Source organism: Anabrus simplex, chromosome 5 (genome assembly GCF_040414725.1).
Source record: "Anabrus simplex isolate iqAnaSimp1 chromosome 5, ASM4041472v1, whole genome shotgun sequence".
NCBI lineage: Eukaryota > Metazoa > Arthropoda > Insecta > Orthoptera > Tettigoniidae > Anabrus > Anabrus simplex.
In genome coordinates, this window is record NC_090269.1 from 368,389,862 (window position 1) to 368,415,471 (window position 25,610).

Consider the following 25,610-nt stretch of genomic DNA (forward strand, 5'->3'; position numbering starts at 1 on the left):
TTGTGACCCAGAAGCTGGCAGAAGCCCTCAACAGAAACAATGTGTAGAGTAAAACCATAAAAACGATACTACAATGGAACAAAATAAGAATCTCTTGACATATCACTCTCAGAACCGATACTTCAAACGAACGGGGTATTACAGGGTGACCCAATTAGCCCGTTACTTTTCATCCTGGCAGCAGAAGAAATAATGAGAATAACCCATAAGGAAGATGTAGTATCATACGCCTACGCTGATGATATAGTGATCGGATCAAAGGACATCATAAAACTACAAAACGCAATAAAAGATATGGAGAAATGGTGCTACAAACACAAGTTTGAAATTAATACATCAAAAACAAAAATGATGGTATTTAGGCAAGGAGGAAAGATCCCAGCAATGGCAGAAATCTTCATAAAGAGGCAGAAAGTAGCCATAGTAAACGACTTCAAGTACCTTAGCATTACTCTGCAAACAAGTGCCAAATGCTTTACAAAGCATGTAACAGAGAAAGCAACACAGGCGGTACGGGTGATGGACGAAATCAACTGCATCAGAACACTCAGCCTAGAGACGGTGATGGCACTATTTAGATAAAAAATCATGCCTATACTAACATATGGAATAGAAATCATATGGCCGTACCTCACAGAAAAGAACCTATCATCTCTAGAAAGAGTAAAAGCTTTATATATAAAAAGAGCGATCGGAGTATCCAAGACAACAAGATCAAGACTCGTCTACCTCCTAGTGTGAGAATCCTTCCTCATTGAAGACTTGGGAACACACCTGACCCTACTCAACACCAGAGCATCAGAAACTCTCCTAGCAACACTCAACAAATAAAGAGAAGACATTCCTTCAGAATTCTTTGGAAGTGGGACCATGATAGACCGGACATGGACAACATCCAACTTTGAGATGAGGCACGTGTTCACAAGACTGGCAGAACATGGTTTCCACCATCTAATTTGTACCAACACCTCATACCATGAACCGACAGTGTCGCTGGTGGTGAGTTGATAGAATCGGTGGAATCAGTTAATACTGAAAATTTGTCATGAAACCGTCATTGAAAGACATTTTTGAAGAAGTCAATTCAATATTTTTTTTGTTGCTGTAAAGTTATGTACAATTTTATGTGTTTCATTTCTGGTGAAATTTTGTATTTTGTGTATTTAAAGAATTTTCAGGACTTACAGGAAAGACTGAACTGTTGGTATTTAACAATCATTTTGAGTATTGAAGACAATGATATTGGAGATCTCCAGTAATATGTTTGTAACCCATTTTTTGTATCACCCTGTAGTTGCCACATGGAGGCTTCGATCACGAAATCGCCGAGTTTCGCAATCGAAACCTCTAGAATATATTTCCCATATTACCATATATGGTGCTGTAATTCTATTGGTGAAAATAACGCTAATTTGTATTGGTGAAACTTCGGGGCGAAACATAGGTAGCTTCCCTGATTGGCTGTTTTGAGTATTTCTCAATTTCTGGCCTTTTGGCTCCTCAGCAGGAGCAAGGCTCTGTTCAGCGTCTTTGGTTTTCGTTCGTCTTAATGATCGGATGAAACTTGTAAGGTGGTCCGCTAAGCAGCTCCAGCCATCTCGGGGTAAGCACGTTTTCTATTCTCAAGTGTTAAATTAAAATGTAAATACATTTGTGCGGAGTTTACCTTAGACCCTGGTTTTCACTGTTTTGATTTTGCAATGCCTTAGTTCGTCAGCTAGGCATATCCTTTGTTTTGGAGGCAATTCCTTTCATTAACCTTTTGTGTAAATGTAAACTTTAATTTTTTTTCTTACGAGTTGCCTCCAGTAATTCTGCGTCAATTTAGCGTACACCTGTTGAGCTATGCATCCCTCATTGATGTGTATTAGGAGAGGACTGCCCCTTTATAGGCCTCTGCGCTTGATTTAATTTCCGTTGTTCCTTTCCTTGTAACATTTTTCAACTTGTCTTGTATGATGTTTGTAATTACGTCATATTCCCCTTTAAATTTTCATTGTAAATTTCAACATCGAAATTATGCTCACTTATTTAAATGTAATTGTAATTTTGTGTAAATATTCACTTCTCTGAAGAAACACTGATAGGAACCTCGTGGTTCGATTTAAATTTTTTAAATTGGTGATGTTATCCTTTTACTTTGTGTTCTTTATACCTTGTTTAAATTCTATATGTTGAGTAAAGTCAGACCAAAGGGTAAATGTTCTCACGTTTCTTTCCCTACAACGTCACGTAAGATCTCATCCTCTGTAGGGTTTCCCGGCCTGCTTCCCATATATCCTTTCTCTAGTCGTCATGTTGGTTATCCTGCGTAGCTATGTGGTTGAAATTTTAATACGTTTTTCAGAGTGTAACATCGGCTGACGTTATTCTTTCAGGTTTGTTATTTTGGATTATTAAATCATTACTTGTTTTATATGTACCTTGTATTATGTGCTCTTCTCTGTAAAAGGGGGGGTTCACAGACAGACACGTAAGTGCAAACTATTTGGATACATGTGTGAACATTAACACGTAGAACTCTGCATCAAAAGAACAAAAACAACCGAGCTCGACAGCTGCAGTCGCTTAATTGGGGCCAGTATCCTGTATTTGGGAGATGTTGTTGTTTGAGTCATCAGTCCATAGACTGGTTTGATGCAGCACTCCATGCCACCCTATCCCGTGCTAACCTTTTCATTTCTATGTAACTATTGCATCCTACATCTGCTCTAATCTGCTTGTCATATTCATACCTTGGTCTACCCCTACCGTTCTTACCACCTACACTTCCTTCAAAAACCAACTGAACAAGTCCTGGGTGTCTTAAGATGTGTATCATTCTATCTCTTCTTCTCGTCAAATTTAGCCAATGCCTCAGGCAAAATTGAATAAAATTAAAACTTACAGGACATGTTTCGACCACTTAGTGGTCCTCTTCAGCTGTATAAATAAAGAACTGAAAAGAAAAACATTGACAATAAGCACAAATAAATGTTTTTTGGAGACTCCTTTGATAAAAATGGAGGTCGTCAGAATAGGTCATCTTGCCTTTCGTTCTTGTTTGGAAAAGATGTTTATTCTGCGCTGTCTAGAGGGTCTGCCTTTGGGCAAGATGACCTATTCTGACGACCTCCATTTTTATCAAAGGAGTCTCCAAAGAACATTTATTTGTGCTTATTGTCAATGTTTTTCTTTTCAGTTCTTTATTTATACAGCTGAAGAGGACCACTAAGTGGTCGAAACATGTCCTGTAAGTTTTAATTTCATTCAATTTTGCCTGAGGCATTAATAAAGTATCGATTAGGTGGTTATTTATACTTACTTCTTGATTAAACATCGATACGGTCATGAAATGGACAACTTGTAATAAATTTAGCCAAATCGATCTCCTCTCACCAATTCGATTCAGTATCTCTTCATTCGTGATTCGATCTATCCATCTTACCTTCAGCATTCTTCTGTAACACCAATTTCAAAAGCTTCTATTCTCTTTCTTTCTGAGCTAGTTATCGTCCATGTTTCACTTCCATACAATGCCACGCTCCACACGAAGGTCTTCAAAAACATCTTTCTAATTCCTATATCAATGTTTGAAGTGAGCAAATTTCTTTTCTTAAGAAAACTCTTCCTTGCTTGTGCTAGTCTGCATTTTATGTCCTCCTTACTTCTGCCATCGTTAGTTATTTTACTACCCAAGTAACAATATTCATCTACCTCCTTTAAGACTTCATTTCCTAATCTAATATTTCCTGCATCACCTGCCTTCGTTCGACTGCACTCCATTACTTTTGTTTTGGACTTATTTATTTTCATCTTGTACTCCTTACCCAAGACTTCATCCATACCATTTAGCAACTTCTCGAGATCTTCTGCAGTCTCAGATAAAATTTGGGAGATAGTAGGTTTGAACCTCACTGTCGGCAGCCCTGAAAATGGTTTTCCGTGGTTTCCCATTTTCACACCAGGCAAATGCTGGGGCTGTACCTTAATTAAGGTCACGGCCGCTTCCTTCCCACTCCTAGCCCTTTCCGGTCCCATTGTCGTCATAAGACCTATCTGTGTCGGTGCGAAGTAAAGCAAATAGAAAAAAAGAAAAGAACAAAAACAATGAAAGAATATGCAATCCAAGGTGCAAGCGTGCGAGTACAGTGTATATAAATATATTATTTTTCTCTCTTTCTGTATGGCTATTTGGCTGCAATAAATATATTATAATTAATGAGAACAATTTCAATAAATACTAATTACTACTTCATTCATCAGATGGTGACAGGGGGAAGTTCCGTTCCACATACACTAATATGAAGTTTCGAATGTTAAGAAATTCTTCACCCATGATGCCTAAAGCTCCTTGTACAGAAATCAAATGAAAGAAAGAGTGTTAGAGACATTCAAAGATATCTTTGTAACTAGAATAATGATAATAATACATATGAGTCATTTATTTAGCTGAGGTAGAAGTTAAGCTGTGCAAAAATTGAGGAAGAAAGAACACAATAATCAAACAATAACAATTTACAAGATGGAATAAAAACAGTGAAAGTAAAACCACAATACAGAAGCTGATAGACATATGTACAATACAGAAAAGACAAAGAAAAATACAAAAAACAGAAATGAATTGTTAATCATTACAAACTTCATTCTGATCCATATTGACAGTTATCAATTACAAAAACTTTGGTACTTAAAGTCAAACTAATCAAAACTTATTTTACTCGTAATCATTCAAACAATCAGGAGTAAACAAGTAGTGATTATGTTGACCTTAAATAACAAAGTTTTTGCAACAAACAAAAAGAAATGAAGCAAAATATAAATAAATTAACAGATGAACACATTTCATCATAGTGTTTAGATACAATATTTTTATAACCCATTTGCTTATTTATAAAAAGTTCTATCTCATTAGCCATTATGCCTCATCATGTAAATGTTAAACAAAACCTAGTTGTCTCCAAAGACATTAATAGGTGATCATCCAAAATGAGTATCACAAGTCATCAAAACAATAATTCAACCACAATGGCTAACTGTCACTCTTCTCAGCCTTCACTTGTTTCATATGAATGTCTCTGCTTTTATATGGTTTTGTATTTTTCTCTCCAAGATAGCTATTCCTAATTCCTCTCCATTAGTATTCTAAAGAACTGAAATTGCAAGAGAGCACTAGCCTCCTCAATCCTGAAGTGATTCATTATGAATTCTTAATTTTAGATCTTGTTCCACAGTGAGTATTTCAAGCTGAAATATAAACAAGATCCTCAAAAGTTTCTTAAGCAAAATCATAAAGAGTATCACTGAACAGCTAATTAATGAGAAGAATTACAATAAGTACCAATTACTACTTCATTCATCAGATGGTGACATGGGGAAGTTCCGTTCCACATACACTAATATGAACTTTCGAATGCTAGGAAATTCTTCACCAATGATGCCTAAAGCTCCCTGTACAGAAATCAAATAAAAGAAAGAGTGTTAGAAACATTCAAAGATATCTTTGTAGAACACAATAATTTAACAATTTACAAAATGGAATAAAAATAGTGAAAGTAAAACCACAATACAGAAAAGACAAAGAAAAAAACAAAAATGAATTGTTGATCATTACAAACTTTATTCTGATCCATATTGACGGTTATCAATTACAAAAAACTTTGGTACTTAAAGTCAATCTAATCAATACTTGTTTTACTCGTAAACATTCAAACAATTAGGAGTAATCAAGATGTAGTGATTATGTTGACCTTAAATAACAAAGTTTTTGTAACAAAAAAAGAAATGAAGCAAAATATAAATAAATTAGCAGATTAAAAACTTAAACTGGAATAAAAAATTAAGTTCCCAGATGGAAAGCATAATTTAATTTTATCAAATGCAAATGGTAATTTCATGACTGAATAGGCCTAAAGAGCTTAAATGCCTTTAACATTTATACAAGTGGAGGCATATGCTTCCCCTAGTGCACCGTCACTGTGTTGTCCTACATGTGTCCCAACAGCGCAATAGCCGCCAGCGTCTGGAAAGGTATAGATAGCAATCCAACTGATGAACCCAGTGCTACAATGGGGCGAAACACCGGTAATTTCACAACTGAATAGGTCTAAAAGAGCTTAAATGTTTGTAAACTAGGATGTCTACTTGTTGCAGCTACTGAATAACCATTGTTGATGCAGTAGGTCGTCAATCTTGGAGGAGGCTCTTTGTAGGCATATGAAGGTAATGTGTCACTGTGTCTGGAATTCTTCCCATGGTCGTATCTTGAAGAAGGCCCTATGCCCCACAAATGCACTGCAGAGCCACTTCTTCCGTGCTCAGTATGCACCCTGTTTAGTGGAACCCACACACTCAGCACAAGATGAAATTCGGACAGGGGCTGCGTGCGGTAAAAATTGTTCTCTATTTATCAGGACCCTTCACAGTCTATTCTTCATTCCAGATTCACAATCTAAAATAATTTTCCTTTATCAAGTTTTGAACAAGCAGGAGAGGAGGGTGTCTGGATTTCACTAGAGTGATGCAATACTATGGATGTCTTGATGAATCAGAAGGGATTTACTGGCCTGAATTTTATATGTTTGTTCATGTGGTGTAGACCTAGTGAAGAGACTGGAAACCTGAGCAGTGGGGTTATTTTTATGATTATCTAACTAATGGTGTTTTTATGATGGTGATCTCCTCCTCGATGTATCAGTCAAATTATTTAAACTATTATGGTTTAATAGTTTCAACAAGGCAGACACATAATATCACCAGTTATTTTTCAGTGTTGTGATTATTGTATCCGTCGATAGACATATCCTGGCGTTATTATTTTCCTGAGCACACATGGATGTGACTGGCTAATCCTATATAAGCCTTGAATAATTGTTTGCACTGTGCACAGTACAATTTGTCCACTGTCATTATAGGAGTATTATCCGCACACTTTATCTTGGTGCATTTGTGTACGGGTGTGAGGAGTAAGGAGGGAGCTGTCCCGGTATCGATAGTGTTGCCTGGTGCTGCCAACTGAATGAAAATGAAATCTGAATTGAATCGAGAATATGATCAATCGATGTGAAATTTCTAAACCGTTATCATCTTAAGCCAACAACTATATCACATACACATTATATAACATTATAAAACATTTCTCGATGCGAATCTTGTTCCTAGCATGAATTCTATACTTTGGCTTTGTTGTGTAAACAACAACAGTACTAGTACGTAAAGTGTACGCCAGATGTCGCACAACGATGCTTACGCGATTCATAGTTTGTGTTTCAAAAGTTGCCAGTACGAATCTCGAAGATCGCCGAGGTTGACCGATTCAGCACTAGGGTGTAAATGCACCAAGATAAAGTGTGCGGATAATATGTACACGATGATTTCAACCTAGTCTTTCTGAGAGGGCGCTTTGCATCAGGATCTTGAAGACTCGTCTGTTCATAAGTTCAGACATCCACCTCAATCTCCTCAGGCCACTCTGGTCTTATCTGTGCACATCTCTTCCAACTTCTAACCGATTATGGTGCACAGCATCTTTCTAATGCAGGTACTGACCACCAACCTTACATTTACAATACTGAAGTCCTGAGTAGAAGACTGATTTTGGTAGTCTGGCATCATTCACGTGCACCAAATGTCCACACCACCTTGTATGGCATTTCATCAGCTCCTGCCATACATGTTGGATCTTCACAGAACTTCAGAGATGGGTATACGATCTTACCACTTCACTTGCAGAATTGTCCTTGGAAATTTCATTTGGAAACTGTCTAAACATTGAATATCATGTTGACATAGGCACCAGGTTTCTGAGGCATACAAAAGAATAGGTATGATCATTGCCTTACAAACAACCAACTTACATCTTTAGATGTAAATCGTGTGAATTCCAAACTCAATGGTTGAGTTTATCAAAGGCAGCAGCAGCAGCAGCAGCAGCAGCAGCTGCTTTTGTGAAACGTACAGCCAACTCCATTTCCAGCCAGTTATCACTGTGAATCATACATCCCACACACTGAAAAGATGTCACCTCTTCAAGTTGCTTTCCAGCTAGTTGTAGAAAAGTTTCATTTATAAATGCACCCCTAGAAGGTTGTTTCAGTGCATGGGTCTTAGCCACATTTCTCAACAAAACATATTTCCAACATGAAACGTCTAGTTCATCAATGTATTGCCGTAAATTTTCCATTGTATCAGCCAAGAGGCATGCATCGTCCTCATGGACGATGTGTGAAAAAAAGGACTTTATCAAAACTCCCACCCAATCAACAATGTAAGCAAGACAAATTCTTAATCTACCTCATTAGAAGTAGTACAAGTTTCGGTCAATATCTGACCATCCTCAGCTACATATAAAGAAAACACACAACATATTGTACCTTACTCTGTCCTCAAAATCTTGGCCTAGCTCAGCGACGAAGCGGCGTGCATCGTCTAGTTGTAAAGTGGGTCTTAAAATCTAACTTGAATTTACTTAAATCAAATAAGACAGGATCAAGACTACGTATCTTAATTAAATGAGAAGTCACAAAAATAAAGGGTGGAACTAAATATAATAAACAAAATCGGATGAGAGAATACGACAACCATTAAATATAAAACAAGTTCACAAAAATTTACATGAATAAACTCGACATCATGAGTGTGAGCTGTAAAGTGGGTCACAATCCAAGTAAAAATGTCGTAAGTGGTAAATTACAGAGGGATCACGTATTTATGCGGAATAATCATATGAGTTATCTACGAATGGCATTAAGCCGTGAGTTAACTATACACTGCAACTGACATACAATAATAAGACTCGCATGTCTCGCCCAAATATTTACAAATGAACTCTGATCAGGTCGGTAAGCACATATATAAAAATTACAGTCTTGGGAGTGACAAATTTACCCCAAAAAGGACTGAATTTACTATCACGTGATCTGCCCTGATACAACTGAAGAGGTCAGAACCCCGTGACCAAAAATACAGCACGTACTGTCAACACTCTTTAACAACGTTGCGCACACAAATGTGATAGCAAGACAAATATGAATACACACACAAAACAAAATACAATGCACTGAAAACACCTCCTGAAATAGAAAAATAAAAATACACTTGGTCAATTGTCTGATATCCTGGCTGCACACTCAGGATATCAACTGTCAAGTCCTGCCTATGTGGCAAGTCTTGGGATGTCAAGGTAAAGATTACCAGCTGAGTGAAATGAAAGAACGTGAATGAACAACTGAAATAGAACTTTAACAGCAGACAGACCTGGCCTTGCCTTGGTTACTGTATGATGGGACTAAGCGTACACACACTGACCATGCCTCGGGTTGCTGACATTTCGACCACCTGCTTTCCACACAAAATATCTGCCCTCGTGGCTTACACAAACAAGCTTCAGCTGCTCACTCGATAGGGATACGAACGCAAACAAGCCTTCATCGCAATCTATCACCTGCGTCCTAATAATGCTATATCAGGGCATACATCAAGCAGTATTTCACATAAATATACTCGTCGGCACTGTTGGCCTCTCATATCTCTAATACGCAGGTTCACATTTTGGCATAATCTCGGCCTCTCAACACAATCGTCTCACGACTAACTCACAGCTACCGGTATATCATGGCAGTGGTACTCCACACTCTAGGCGCATTCCAGCCTCACAATCCATCCCCTCTGGGTTCATATCTTACCCTTAGCTCTGGATTGGTCTGTTGCGTTATTAATCTGAAAGAACCTTGGCTCATCACAACGGTGGGAAAAATATTTTACTGGTCTGGCTCCAAGCAGAAAAATCATGCATCATGCACATCCTAGCCTTAACCACTTAATATTTTGTCCCATATTCCCGCACAAACACTAGAGGTGATCTTACCTACAAATTAAATAATGACAATGGCACCGTTAATCTTGCACCTAAACAAATGGTGCTACAGAAACTACATAAAAGAAAACAAATAACCATGATATTGTATAGGCTTTTGGGCTTGTGCCGTGTCAAGAAAATAAGGTGAAATTCTTAACGTTTTGCAGAAAACTGTGCTCTGTGTCCTCAGAAGAATTCTCGACTGTCCACGAGAAAGACTTCTTAAACAATGACACTTTTGAATTTGGAACGTTATAATAGAAGTAGAAGTGGAAATGGTACATTCATTCACCACCAGATAGCCCCTAGGACGTGGCACAACGCTAGCGTTTGAAGCGGAAGCTGACCGAACCATCACAATCTGACTAAGCGGTTCACATACGTGTTTGCCTAACATATGACAGGTGTACGACATAGAGATAAGCCTGGAATGAAACATCTGGTGACGAAGAACGTACGAATTTGGAAAACACCGAGACAAAATAACAATAGTGAAGGGGCTGGGAAGGAAACTACCTACGTAAATTCTTAATGGCCGGCAACCAGGTATTACTTAATTGATAGCCGGTGTCCCTGTTGAAATTGTTAGGATTACTACATATTTCCACAGCTTCCCATATAATCCTGGACCTGTAGTGTTTGGAACATGACATCATGACTCGACAATAGAGCGTGCTCAGCTATTGCCGATTTGTCAGGTTGCTTGAGACGAATATTACGTTCATGTTCTTTGATACGGGTACCAATGGACAGGCATGTTTGGCCGATGTATACTTTACCGCATGTACAGGGAATTTCGTATACCCCAGGATGTAAAAGTGGGGACAATTTGTCCTTGGTTTTACTCAGACTGTGAGCAATTTTAGTGGTGGTGCCAAACACGGTTTTTATATTGTGTTTGTGGAGGACCTTGGCAATTCGATCTGTGGTATTGTGAATGTAAGGCAAGTAGGCAGTTCCCTTCACTTTTTCCTTCTGTGAGATTTGCTTGGTCATTTCTCTGGGATGTAGGGCTCTATGAATCTGCAAATCGCTGTAACCATTACCCTTAAACGTGACTTTGAGCGTGTCCATCTCCATCTGGATATGTGACGGCTCACAAATTTGTCTCGCCCTCTTGGTGAGTGCCGTGAGGAAATAACAAATAACCATTAAACTCTCATTCCCTCAAACATTCTAATCAAAGCTCATAAAATACACACGCGGATTGTCAGCTCCAAGTTAAATTAATTTAAATAACATGGAATCATACTGTTTAAGGCATAGAATTTACGTAATGAAATATGTACAAGATTAAAAATAAAAAGAACAGGCATGTGATGAGTCTATATTACATGTCCTGCTTAAAAAGTGTAGATTAACTCATATGATGTCTTCCGACATAGCCTCCAGCTACCAGGTGGGACTCGTGGTGGAATTAAGACATCACGCTGCCGTGGACGTCAAGCCTGGAATAACGGCACTTGATTCACTGGAATGCCATCTCTGTTGCAGCCTGCTTCTCTCTTGAGCTTACATCATCCTGGACCTGATTGCTGCAAAATGAATACTCTTCCTCCTATTGCCTTGTACGTAACCACGCACAGTGCTGTGACCTAGGCAAGATCAACTGACAAATCTCCTAGTTCTAAATTAGGCCGTTAAAACTAAAGCCTATTACGGTAAAAAAAAAACAGTCACAGTCAAGTTCATAAGCCAAATATCTGCATGAACCGCACTAAAAATCGCAAACTCGATTTAGTTAATTTTCAATTTCACAGTCAAAGCTCAGATGAGCTAGTTACCTGTAGTGTTTGGAACATGACATCATGACTCGACAATAGAGCGTGCTCAGCTATTGCCGATTTGTCAGGTTGCTTGAGACGAATATTACAGTTAGATTAAGCACGCGGTCTTGAGGTTTCTCGTTAACGATACGCTCTGCACACTCGACTGTCAGTCACAAAGGGTGAGCCGCTCAGCTCCCCTCGCTTTATAGAGAAAGGAAGTTTACGTTACAGTTGGTGGTTCCCCAGCCTCTCTTCAGCCGGTCCTTGTGAAGAGGTGGTTGACTCTCAACGATCGTTTGAATTTGAACACAAACTCTGGATGTGCTTGGATCTCACCACAATGATACAAATATCTTTCCAAAAATTAAGTTAGCTTGTATTATTATCCAATAAATGATATGACTGGCACTCATGTAGAAATACCTTGCTTTACTGACTAGCAGTTAAGCCTGGAATGCTCATACAGTATTTGGCTACGTGGAGTTGGCGCACTTAGCTACATGTGACAAATTCAAAGTTCTTCGTCGTGCTCCCACGATCTCCTTTCTCTATCTCGCTGGCTGGCTTAAAATAATTTGAAATAAACGTTCATTCGGTCTACCCAAATAATTCCATGGTCTCTAACTTGCTCTCTTAAATCATGGAGTTCTTCATAGCGCTATATCTGAAATATGCTGGCTGATCAAATTATGAAAAATTTACTATGCCAGTTAATAATATAAGGTTAATTGGACCATGAACAGGTGATACGGTTCAATATAAACAATGATGTGACAAACACTATCAAGATTGTCTTCTAAGGTGAGTCCTCCTAAAATGTAGGTTCAATAAAAAACTTCCACCCTGGATAATCGTAAAAATTTATTTCAGATTTGTTCCACGAATTGTGAGAGAAACTTTTTCTAAAAGGTAAGTTCAACAAATTGCACCGTCTCCAAAAACTAATTCTTGAAAAAGCACCGCACATTTATTTATGTCTTGAAGTAAAAACCATACATCTTAATTACAGAATTTCACTGTTGACAGCTAACTAGCAAAAGTAATGCGTACAATCAATCACAATTCTGTGCTACAAAACCATTGCTGACAGTGGTAATACTTTGTTGCTACAAAAGGAAGAAAACTGGTGGGGCCTTATTAAAGGGAGATATCCTAAAAAAAAAAAAAAAAAAAAGTGGACAGTCGAGATTTCTTTTGAAGACGCAGGGCACAGTTCCCTGTGAAATGTAAAGAATTTCACCTTATTTTCTTGAGATGGCATAAGCCCAAAAGCCTATAAGCCCCATAAGTACGGGCCATGAAAACATCAATGGCAATAATTTGTACTTGATTATGATTCTAAAAACTAAGTGGTAAAATACGTGAACATAGGCATTTGTAAACATAATGGACAGTTTCACAATTTAAAATGACATTGCTAAAATTAGGATAGACATTGATTCTAATAACACTGACATCCAAAATACAGTAATATCCTCACAGTAATGAGATTTGGCTAAAATTCCCAAGTTCTTTGTTTTTTTTCAAAACAATTGTTAGTTGACTTATTATACTGTATACATTAAAATTTGAGTCATAAATCCGGTTAAAACTCAATAGTATCTAAAGCTTAAAGTCTTAATATGCGTGTCAAAGAGGTTGGAGATATTCTGCATCATGTATTGGTTTGAGGCATGCTTCTGTAATTTATTAATTGTAAACGGTGAAATCAAATTGTTGATAAGTTTCCTTGAACTGGTCTTGATTTGACGAGCAGACTTTACATTGGAAGCAATTCGTTTTTATGAGAGCTTGGTCAAAAGGGACGTCAATCTGAAAAGCTTGAAATGTAGATATGTTATCCTTTTTCACAATCTTTAAGTGATGGTGCATCCCTTTGACTGCTACTATAATGCATCGCGATGCTTGTTACATCAAATGTATTGAATAGGTGAAATAGAAAAATAAACAGTAAAAATCTGTATGCAAATTATAGCAAATTTCCATACGGGTCTAAACATGAGAATAGTTACATATACAGTGAAACCTCGATTCTCCGTTTTTCGAGGGACTATGACAATAAAACGTACAATACGGAAAAACGGAAAATCCGGGAATGGATGAAAACGATCAACAATTTGGCTAAACATCACAAAAATGAAATATGTATAATTATAATCTTACAAAACTCCTAAACCAAACCAAACAACAGCCCCAGTGGGACTTTGCCTGCCAAACGACTGCTGCTCAGCCCGAAGGACTCCAGATTACGAGGTGCGCATGGTCAGTGCGACGAATCCTCTCGGCCGATATTCCTAGCTCTGTAGATCGGGGTCGCCATCTCACCATTAGATAGCTCCACAATTAAAGGTAATCACGTAGGCTGAGTGGACCTGGAACCAGACTTATATCCAACTAAAATTGTCTGACCTGGTCGCAATCGAACCCGGGCCTCTGGATGAGAGGCGGGCATGTTAGACCACGAAACCGCATTAATTACTGGTACGCGAGTTCAAAATCTCGATACTTTATATTCAGTTTTACAGGGGAATCTTCGTCAGTTTCCCTTGAAAACTTCTTTCAGTTCAGCGACTTTGATTAGGCTAGCCAAACTCTTCGAAAAATCTAATAACGCCAAGCCAAACGACAATCGACCACAAGTAGTTTTTAATTTTCTCATCTAATAAAATAAAGCACATTAGATACGAAAGCACCCAAAATGAATGTGAAATCCGTTCATTTCTTAATCTTTCATTGTAATTTGGTCTCCGGTATACTGTTCGTAGTCAGTTTCTGGAAATCTCGTACCGCGCAAATTAGGCCTACGTCGACTTTTAAAGGTTATGTTGAACTCGAAAACATGGTTTCGAATATAAGTATCGATTCTTAAAAGTTCTCGAATGCATTATATTCAATTCTGCGCGTCACAAATCCAATCAAATTGGAAAGATAAAAGAAATATAAAAACTTCAGAAATTACGGTTATTCGTGACCTTGAGGTCATCTGGAAAGCGTGCTCGCTGCACATGTCAGTACGAGTTTGAAATTATACCAACCATTTAAAATGTAACGTGTGCAAATAAAACGACTGCGGTTTTTGGTATTTTAAAACGAAAACGTAAAATTCCCAGTCTTGCATTAGGACCTAAACAGTAATAGGCAATTCTAAGACCTCCCATGGCTTTCTTTTTTTAAAATTACATTTAGGTGCAACATGTGTTTTGGTCTCGCTAACATAATCATGTACGATGATATCAAAAATACTGAATTTGTGTTAAGAAGCAGTTTCGATTCCTGCCTGAAAGCCCAGTTACTCTGCTGTGCCCTGAGCAAAGTGCCAAAAACCTCTTCGGCAGTACGATCGAAAAAAGTAAAAATATAAACATTTAACCCTAGACGTAATATGGACGTTTTATAAGTGCGAACATTTGACGAAACTCGTTCCGTCTTCATGCAGAGCTGTCGAAATGCGCCGTGTCTCCTTGCAATTGTTGTCACCACTCTCTGCTTTATGATTTTCCGAGATTCTCTAAACAATACCACCCGAATGCGATGCTAAGATGGTCCCTCATGCAAGTTCACCGCCGATCGCTTTTCCAGTACCGGTACAGTACTTGCTTTAATTATCGCAGTGACGGGGCGTTAACGCCAAGATCCATAAATATGCCATAGCCGTCCTTTTGTGAGATACAGTTTATTAAAAAATGATTGATCAAGGATTTAGCGTTGATGGGACTGGAATTTCTGGACGGTTGATCCGGGAAATCGTTTCTTCGAGGAACGGATAATGCGGGACTTTTACAACATGATTTAATTACGATGCTCGCGGGACCACGTAATTTGAACGCATATTCCGGGAAAACGTATTTTCCGGGAACGGATAATCGAGGTTCCACTGTAATAAGATTAGCATTGTCGGGCTGAGTGGCTCAGATGGTTGAGGCGCTGGCCTTCTAACCTCAACATGGCAGGTTCGATCTCGACTCAGTCTGGTGATGTTTGAAGGTGCTCAACTACGTCAGCCTCGTCTCGGTAGATTTACTGGCACGAAAAAGAACTCCCACGGGACTAAATTCCGGCACCTCGACGTCTCCGAAAACCGAAAGAATAGTTAGTGGGACGTAAAGCAAATAACATTATTATTAGATCAGCATTATTCCCACCATCAGCTAGTATGAGTATGAGTGTCTCCTGCAGATCAAGATTCCGTCCTAGGACAGAGAGTTTGGCACACGCTGTGAGGATGTGGGGCAAGGTGATTTCGGCACCACAAGAACACACCGAGTATGGGACTGCTGTAGAAGCCGCGTGTCTTTCGGCGGTTTTTCCGTTTTGCTACGATAGACCGCAGGGGAAGTTTGGACGCGAAGGTCTCTTGTGGCTGACTTGGGAGTCTACAGCTACGGCTATGATCACCAGATGACAGGAGTAACCAGTTCAAAGACGAAAGCAATGTGTCAGATATGCTACTCACTTTGCATCTAGTTGCTCCCTTGTGCTGTGTTTGTGCTTCTCGATTGAGCTTTCAATCGCTTTTACATTGTGAAAGGCCTGATGACGGAGGAATGATAGACTGTGGAGGAAGTTCTTGCTCTCATATTGGGTAGTGACTTTGAAAAAGATGACGATGATAGTGATTTATCATCTGATACTGGTGAGGGGATGACTTCAGTTACACCTTCTACTTCAGGAATGTTTTCTACTTCAGTTACCACTTCATCGTCTGAAAGGTTGGCCTACCTCAATAATTAGACTGAAAATGAAGATAATGAGGATGAAGACCAGGTGCTTGAACCACCAAGCAGAAAACAAATTGGAAAAAGAGGAATCTGAATCCAAAGAATCCAATTCGATGCAGCTAATTCCAGACTGAAAAGTTTAGTGGACAATGCTACCATGTTAACTTTCTTTCAGCTGTCGTTTAACACGAGTATCATAACTCTTCTGTGCAAGGAGACAAACAGATACTTTTCTCAGAAGGTGGCTGCAGGTGGAGTTCTGATTTAAAATAAAATACATTTAACCTCTTCCTACTCTCTCCTCATGTCGCGAACCATATGCAGACGGGAGAGCGGAGAAAGACACGTATCCCGTACAGCAGGCTCGGTGAACCACTCGCTGCTCACGTCCAGAGGGTCATGCTACTGTACTCGCTTCACCAGAGTGAAAGGGTTAAGAAAAACTCCACTGCCTGAAGTAAGAATTTAGAAAAAGGAGCACTTGGATACGGTCGGCTACCACTTAGAAGTCTGGGAGGCCCGCAAGGCCTGAACAGTCTCTTTCATACCTGCCAACTTTACAAAACCAAAAATCAGGAGATTTTGATATGAAAATCAAGAAAAATCAGGAGATACAATTGGTTAAAACTGCTGAATCTACATGTCTTGCGCAATACAGTACTATGATATATTTATAAAACTTACTGTCTCAAAGCCCGACTGTTGCTATACGAGGCTACAAGTCTAAAAATTACACATCTCTATTCCCTCGCTGGAAGTATGTGAGTGAGATGATCGGTCTCTGATAAGCCTACCAAAAAGAGTATGAACTCATGCTCCACATGTGTGAATCAGTCATGCACTTAGATGCCATTACTTAGCAAATGCATAGGTTAATACATAGCATCAAGCGCCCGTGCGATTATGCAGATTATGCAAAGCGCGATGCTATTTGGATCAAATAACTAGCTGATGTACCTGCGCTTTGCTATGGAATTCTCAGAAAGACTGTCCTTATAGTTTTCCCAACTGAAGTCAACATAGGTCATTACAATGACATCAGTATGAATGTCGCAATTGAAAGCAATGCTGTCATATGAAATATTCAATAAATTTACAGCATATTTTGTAACTTTTAGCGAAAAGTACTAAGGTGTCGATCTAACAGTTCAAAGTTTCAGAGCTAGAATGACCAGGCTGCAGACAGCCCCAAACACTCCTGTGTAATTATTCCGTTTAAATGTGTACACTGCTCATTCCAATCACTGCCTCAGAGTAGGATTCAAATACCTGGAATACTATGATGATGCAGTGTGTTACGTACCGGTGGTATCAGAAAATTAATGAACCAGAGGAATGGCATGCTAAAGAAAAGAGAGATCTAACTCCCCATCTACTTCCCGCCATTATTCAGGCAGGCTGTTATATCGATACGCAGCAGTAATCCCATCTATCTGAGATAAATGACAGCAGAATACACAAAGCACATCACAACAAACAATGGTCAATGTAATGTTATTGTTGATCAATTTTATGAGCTTTCTATATTGGAGGCCTTGTTTGGCTCAATGGCTAAATGGTTAGCGTGCTGGCCTTTGGTCATAGGGGTCCCGGGTTCGATTCCCGGCAGGGTCGGGAATTTTAACCATCATTGGTTAATTTCCCTGTCACGGGGGGCTGGGTGTATGTGTTGTCTTCCTCATCATTTCATCCTCATCACGACGTGCAGGTCGCCTACGGGAGTCAAATCAAAAGACCTGCACCTGGCGAGCCAAACCTGTCCTGGGATCTCCCGGCACTAAAAGCCATACGCCATTTCATTTTATTGGAGGCGTTCACATTTAGTTTACTTCCGACTTTGTGATATTAGAGCATCTAATGTAAAGTGAATCGTCCTTTCTTTCATGACTCCCTCTTGTGTTATTATTCAAATGATCGTTTCTTCATGACTTTTTTCTCATTCTTATAATCATCTTCAAAATTCAATCACTATCACCACAAATATTATTATAGTCTGTACGGTATAGTCTCTAGGATCGACCAAAGAGAATGGAATCTACTAGACTGATGTGAACGAACACTAACATAGCACGCAAGAACGAGAGATTGACAATCGATATACGCATCGCAATATATGGGTTTCAATAAACATCGCACATTTGCGCATATTTTTCGCATTAATAAACGTCAATATTTCACCTGAAAGCGGCCAAAGAGTGAAGGACTTCCGGCCACTGGCGTAAAAAGCTGAAATGGCGGGATTTGAAAACAAATATTTGAAATTCACGAAAAATAAGCTAAAATCCGGAGAAATGGAATAATCAGAAGGCCTTAAAATAAAGAAGCTCTAGGCCCAGCAAAGCTAATACTGTCGGGGTCAGAAAAGAACCAAGAGTTGACCAAGGGTGGAAGTGAAAATCCTACAACCTGTTTTCCAGTCAGTGACTGGGTCAGGGATGGAATGAATGAAGCCCCCATCTTGCAGCGTGGATAGGAATTGTGCCAGTTGCCGAAGCCTGTCGCACTCGTCTGGGGCAATGATTAATGAGTGAGTGTGAAATGAAATGATATTGGAAAGTGTTGCTGGAATGAAAGATGACAGGGAAAACTGGAGTATCCGAAGAAAAACCTATCCTACCTCCGCTTTGTCCAAGTGTGGAAGTAAGGAGCCTAAAACAAGTATGTGGAAGCAATGCCAGGAGTCAGCTAAGGGCCCCGTGTTTACAAACCCATGCTGAACACCAGACTGACACAAACTGGGGAGGAAAGTCTACTTGAGGAACAGTTTGGCTTCCGGAAGCTGTAAAAACTTACTAGAGGATATATAGGAAGCATTGAGAGAGCCAAAATCCAAACTGTATGCTATGTGTATAGACTATAGCAAGGCATTCGACTTGCATGATAGACAGGTTCTAATAAAGAAACTGAGAACGATGATAGGTAATGAACACTATTTGAAAGAATCATCAAAGAGATACTGGCATTCAACAAAGTCATAATTTACGACAACATGATGTACTTTGCAAGTTGTGAATCTCATTGTATTGGAATTCAGAATGAGTTGATACATTAATAAAAACCACCTTTCCAATACATAGCAATCCTTTATATTTAGGATAAAACCATCAACAGATATTAAAATTAGGAAATGTTTCGCTCATACTTTGTGAGCATCATCAGCCAGAATAACCTAATTCAAGGTAGGTCAGGGCCCTGATCCCAGTACATATAACGTAAAAATGCCCAATAATACAATGATAAAACTAATTACCACAATTTAAAAAAGATCGGTAAAAATATATGTCTATTAAAACATTTAGTGACCATTAAAATAGCTTGAAGTGTAGGTGAATGATAAGAAATGTTATCGGTGTGTTGCTGTGAATGATTATTCTTATGGAACGATGAACGTAATCCTCATACGATGGTATTAAACTGTTTATAGTTGTGAACACTTTTACACCATAAGAGTGAACTATTGTGGACTGCTATCTTGTTACAGATTTATTAAAAGCACATGTGTTGGTTGAAAAACGAATTGTATGGATGGATAAAACATTACCTGGTTAGCGTAATGAACAATAAGCAATTCGTTTTGGAGAAAAAACTAAAATCCCTCTAGGAGTCAAAAATTAAGTCATATAGAACAACTAATTTGCATACACCCCATATAAACATCCCCACTACTGTGAATTTATCTAACACCACAATGGTGAAATGGATCTCTTGAATAAAGGTATGAAATTTAATTGGCCCAATCCTAATAAGTCTGATGACCTCATTGAAATGACGCGAAGTATGAAATAAAGAAGAACCTCCCCTCTTTAGTTAAAGATTTGAAATCAAAGTCATTACCGAAACTTAATAAACAGATAGCCGAGATAAAAAACAAAATCAAGAACAATAACATAATAGTTACAAAAGCAGACAAAGGCCCCACAATGGTACTACTAAATAAAGACAAATATATTAGAAAAAGTGAAGATTTCTTTTCCACTGAAACTTATAATATAGTGGAAAAAGACCCCACATTAAAAATCCAACGAGACAAGAAGTTGTTAAAAAAGTCTTCTTTCATTTTACAAGAACACGAACAACAAAAGCTCACCATTATGAACCCTAAGTTACCTGCAGCCAGAGCTCTACCGAAAATATACAAGCAGGAGATACCAATGCACCCCATTATAAACTGTAGAAATAGTCTCATATAAAATGTTTCAAAATGTTTACACCGTTTCCTATACAAACATTTCAAATTTAATAATAAAGCCTATATAAAGAACTCCATCGACTTCTGCAAAAAATTATCTACATTTAAATTAACAGACAGACATGTTATGGTATTATATGATATCATTAACATGTATTCGAACATACCCGTAGATGACACTATCAACATTGTAAAAACTAACCTCATGAAATCCAATACTCTAAGCAGATGCAAAATAGACTATTTCATTTATTTATTGAAATTAGTACTTAACAATAATTATTTCACTTTCAATAATAAAATATACCATCAAAAGGGACTAGCAATGGGCGACACAATTTCCGGCATTCTCGCTTACATCTTCATGGATGACATGGAAACCAATTCAATAATCAATAAAATTAACGGCTTACAACTCTGGTTAAGATTTGTGGATGACACGTTCACGATCATGGACAGACAATTGAACAATAGCAAAAACGTACTCACATTTCTCAACAACCTTAATAACAATATTAAGTTTACTAAGGAGGACGAGGTCAACATCTCCTTAAACTTTTTAGATTTAACTTTGACTAGAGATAACAAAAAGTTCATTTATTAAATTTACAGGAAACTATCTGCCGTTCCTTTAATAATAAAAAACAAATCATTGCACCCGCACTCCCACAAGCAGACAACATTTTACAGCTTGGTTTACAGTTCCTTGAATATTCCTCTTTCTTATGCTAATCGAAAGAAGAACTACATTTCATCAAAGAATTAACGATGCTGAACGGATTTAAACCTGATATGATCACCAAAATCATAGGTAAAATTAAGTCAAAGAATAAAACTACGTTAATCCCTGAAAAAAAAAATCACCATTTTTATGTTCACTAATCCAGCCATTTACAATATCATCAAACTATTAAGAAGCACAATATTAACATTCCATACCGGACCCGTAATACCAATCGTAACATTTTTTCAATTCCAACTCCATTAATACAATTTATGACAAATTCTCAAACTCGGGAATATATAGACTAAGACACACACAGTGCAATTTTTCGTATGTTGGACAGACTGGCCGCAGCTTTAGAATAAAGTATTTAGAACATTATAACGCCTCAAAACACAGAAAACATTCCGCCATAAGTATCCATATGAGGGAAACAGGGCATACTTTCACTACTATCGATCAAGATATGCAAATACTAAAATACACAAACAAGAGTAGTCTAATGACCAGGTATGAAAACGCTTAAATTTCCTTGGACCATCATTTTAATAAAAATAGAAATTTAAATGATATCTCGGACATTAATAGTCCCATAGTTGAACAAATCCCCAATATAATTGCTAATTTTGGTATCAATGCCAACAATTTTATGAAAATCTTCCACTATAAACATGCTTTTAATCCACCGGTAGTAACAGGAACTGCATCCGCTTTGCCCCCTCACACTGCTTCCCCTCTCTCAGCTCATAACTCGCGCAACGCCCCGCCCCGCCCACCTTTCCCATTCCGCCATCTTCCCCACCTCTACGAACACATTCGTATAACACATGGAGCAACACGTTAGTGACCATCAGACCTCCGTAAACAACTAAGGGACCATTTATTCCTCAACCAACACAAGGGTAAGCGTCTTTCAGTATTTCCCCACATCAGGACATATATAAATCCCAGCAACGGACACTTACATATTCTGTTTTCTTTTTTCAGGGCTCACCTGTTTCATGTTTCCATCAAAGAGATCTTTTAGTCCCCTGTTCGAAGATTAATGACCGTATATATTGAATAAAACTACGACGAAATATAACACGAGGGAGTCTCTTAAAGCCATATTACGCTAACCAGGCGATGTTTTATCCACCATACAATTAGTTTCTCAACCAACACATGTGTTTTTAAGACATCTGTAACAAGATATCAGTCCACAATAGTTCACTCTTATGGTGTAAAAGTGTTCACAACTATAAACAGTTTAATACCATCGTGTCAGGATTACGTTCATCATTCCGTAAGAATAATCATTCACAGCAACACACCAATAACATTTCTTACCATTCACCTACACTTGAAGCTATTTCAATGGTCACTAAATGTTTTATAGACATATTATATTTTTACTGACCTTTTTTAAATTCTTGTAATTCGTTTTATCATTGTATTATTAGGTGTTCTTACGTTACATGTACTGGGATCAGGGCCCTGACCTACCTTGAATTAGGTTATTCTAGCTTATGAGGCTCACATAGTATGAGCGAAACATGTCCTAATTTTAATATCTGTTAATGGTTTTATCCGAAATATAAAGGATTACTATGTATTGGAAAGGTAGTTTTTATTAATGTGTCAACTTCTCAACATGATGTACTCCGAACCACCGATACAGACGAATGGTGTCCATCAAAGAAATCTTTTAGTCCCCTGTTCGAAGATTAATGACAGTATATATTGAATAAAACTACGACGAAATATAACACGAGGGAGTCTCTTAAAGCCATATTACGCTAACCAGGCGATGTTTTATCCACCATACAATTAGTTTCTCAACCAACACATGTGTTTTTAAGACATCTGTAACAAGATATCAGATCCCTTAAGTCCCATTTTATTTTATATAAAGAACAGCTAACATAGTAAATATCAAAAGCAGCATTGTCACGTCATAGATATGTTGATGGCATGATCATCGCAGCGAGGAGAATTAATGAACTACAGAAAGGCTTCATCAAGCTTACAAAACTGAGTGTGGGAAATAGCCTACAAATAAACATGAATAAAAGAATGCAAATGGTCATCCGTAGAAGAGGGAAAGTGGCTAGGTCAGAACACGTAGTCTACGGAATAGAAATCGTACTCACTGTTAACTACTTCAAGTACCTTGGAAAAATGATCCAATCTACCAGACAGACATTTGGGATTGATGCAAAGGGTAGGGCTACACCAGCAACACAAGCCACCATCGACATCGGCCACCTACAAAAGCTATCCCTACAGACAGCAGTAACCCCTTTTAAAGGCAAAAATAGTACCAGTTTTGACATACGGAACAGACGTAATTTGGGAGCACCTAAAGATTAAAGGATCTAAAAATCTGGGGAAATGTCAAGGCCACTTTCTTAAAAAAAAATAAAAAAAAAAAAACAAAAAAAAAAACAAAAAAAAAAACCAATGGGAATCTCAAGATTCACTCCATCCAGACTAGTATACCGTATTTCACGGCATAATCGTCGCACTTTTTATACCAAAATTTTCGAAAAAATTGTAGGGTGCGACCATTATACGATGAATATTTAATACCAGTATTTGTATTACTCAAAAAATGTATTTATAACTAAATTGTATTTGATACAAATTTAAGATGCACGTAATATTTGCGTTTATACATCAAAATAATTAAAATAGTCTAAAACAAAATTCATAATTTTTCGCAACAATTCGGCGAACGTTTTTCCAACCTGAAAATTAAAATGAACGTATTAAGTTAATTGTCATTAATCTGAGTATTAAAGTTAAAATATTACACTTGCAAAAAATTATCGCTTTGTTGTGAAATGCGGACTTACCGGTACGCAATTTATTTCAAATCTACGGTGTCGCTATCGCTGGTTTCGCTATCTGATGCGCCGTCCTCAAGTCTGTCAATACCAGTATCAGATTCTTCGTCTCCATGCCACACTGCGTCATCTTCGGAACCGTCTAGTGCATTCGAAATCCCAGTCCTTTTGAAGCTCTTGGAGACTAGTTTAGGTGGTATAAGATCCCAACTCTTCTTCACCCACGAGCATAACAAGTCCAAGGGTGGACGCCTGATATTTCCGGCGGGCGTCAATTGCTGATCGCCGCTCATCATCCACTCGTTGTAAAATCGACGTAAGTGGTCTTTAAAGGGTTTATTAACACATACGTCTAGTGGCTGCAAAGCAGATGTTAGGCCACCAGGAATGGCTATCTGTCGTGTCTTATTTGTAGTGAGAATTTGCTTCACTTCGTTCACGAGGTGACCTCGGAAACTATCTAAAACAAGCAGAGCTGGTTGTTTTAGTAGTGCACCAGGTCTTCTATTCCACACAGTTTTAACCCAGTCCAGCATGAGTTCTACGTCCATCCAACCCTTTGGTTGCACTCGTACATGAATTCCACGGGGAAACTGTATATTCTTAGGCATCGTTTTCCTCTTGAAAATGACGTAAGGCGGCAACTTTCTCCCGTCAGCTGTAATGGCTAGCATTGCCGTGCATCGCAACTTCTCACTACCGCTGGTTTTCATTAATACACTCCGTGATCCTTTTAGCGCAATAGTGCTGTTGTGAGGCATATCAAAAAAGATTGGAGTCTGATCGGCATTACCGATTTGAGAAAGCAAGTACGAAGTTTCCTTGCGCAAACATATGACAAATCAGAGAAAATTTACAATCTTGTCCGTGTAATCAGCAGGCAACTTTTGGCTTAGTGTTGTTCTCCTTCGCACTGACAGATTGTGTCGTCGCATGAACCCCTTAATCCACCCACGAGTCGCCTTAAACTGAGTTACCGGTATGTTGTGTTTGCGCGCTACCTCCTGTCCCTTAATTTGTAACATTTCATATGATACACTGCAGCCATTGTTACGTATTTCACTGACGTACCTAAACACTTCTTCGTCAATTATAGGAAACTTCCCTGTTTTAGGACCTCTAAACGCGCGTCTAGAAGGGTTTGTGCTTTTTAGCTTGTTTTTTACTTTCCGCCAGTCACGCACCAACTTTTCACTCACTGAAAATTTTCTTTCTGCAGCTCTGTTCCCGTGCTGTTCAGCGAAGGCAATTACGCTTAGCTTGAAGCCCGCAGAATAGTTTCTATATTTACCCATAATCGCTTATAAATGCTTCACACGTTAATGTTTTGCGATATAAATGACTTTCCGTAATTGTTCACTATTAAAACAAATTATTTCTGCAAACACCCCAAACACAATTAAAAACTTAAATACTCACGCACACATGTCTACAGTAATCACGTAAATCTGAAACAAATAAATGCATCTGTGATCTGTCCATTCCAGAGCAGCCAATACTGTTAGGCAGCAAGGAAGCATGCAGCAATTTATCAGTTTAGCTCGTTG

At 38.3% G+C, this 25,610-nt stretch overlaps 1 protein-coding gene across 1 annotated transcript in view; it reads right to left on the reverse strand.

The window, feature by feature from the left end:
- Positions 1-4,272: 4,272 nt before the first annotated feature.
- LOC136874927 (centromere protein I) overlaps positions 4,273-25,610 on the reverse strand; it is a 331,694-nt gene continuing 310,356 nt past the window's right edge. The window contains exon 15 of the mRNA XM_067148637.2: positions 4,273-5,430. Coding sequence (XP_067004738.2) covers positions 5,332-5,430 — 99 coding nt within the window. The 3' untranslated portion in view covers positions 4,273-5,331. The remainder of the gene's footprint in view (positions 5,431-25,610) is intronic.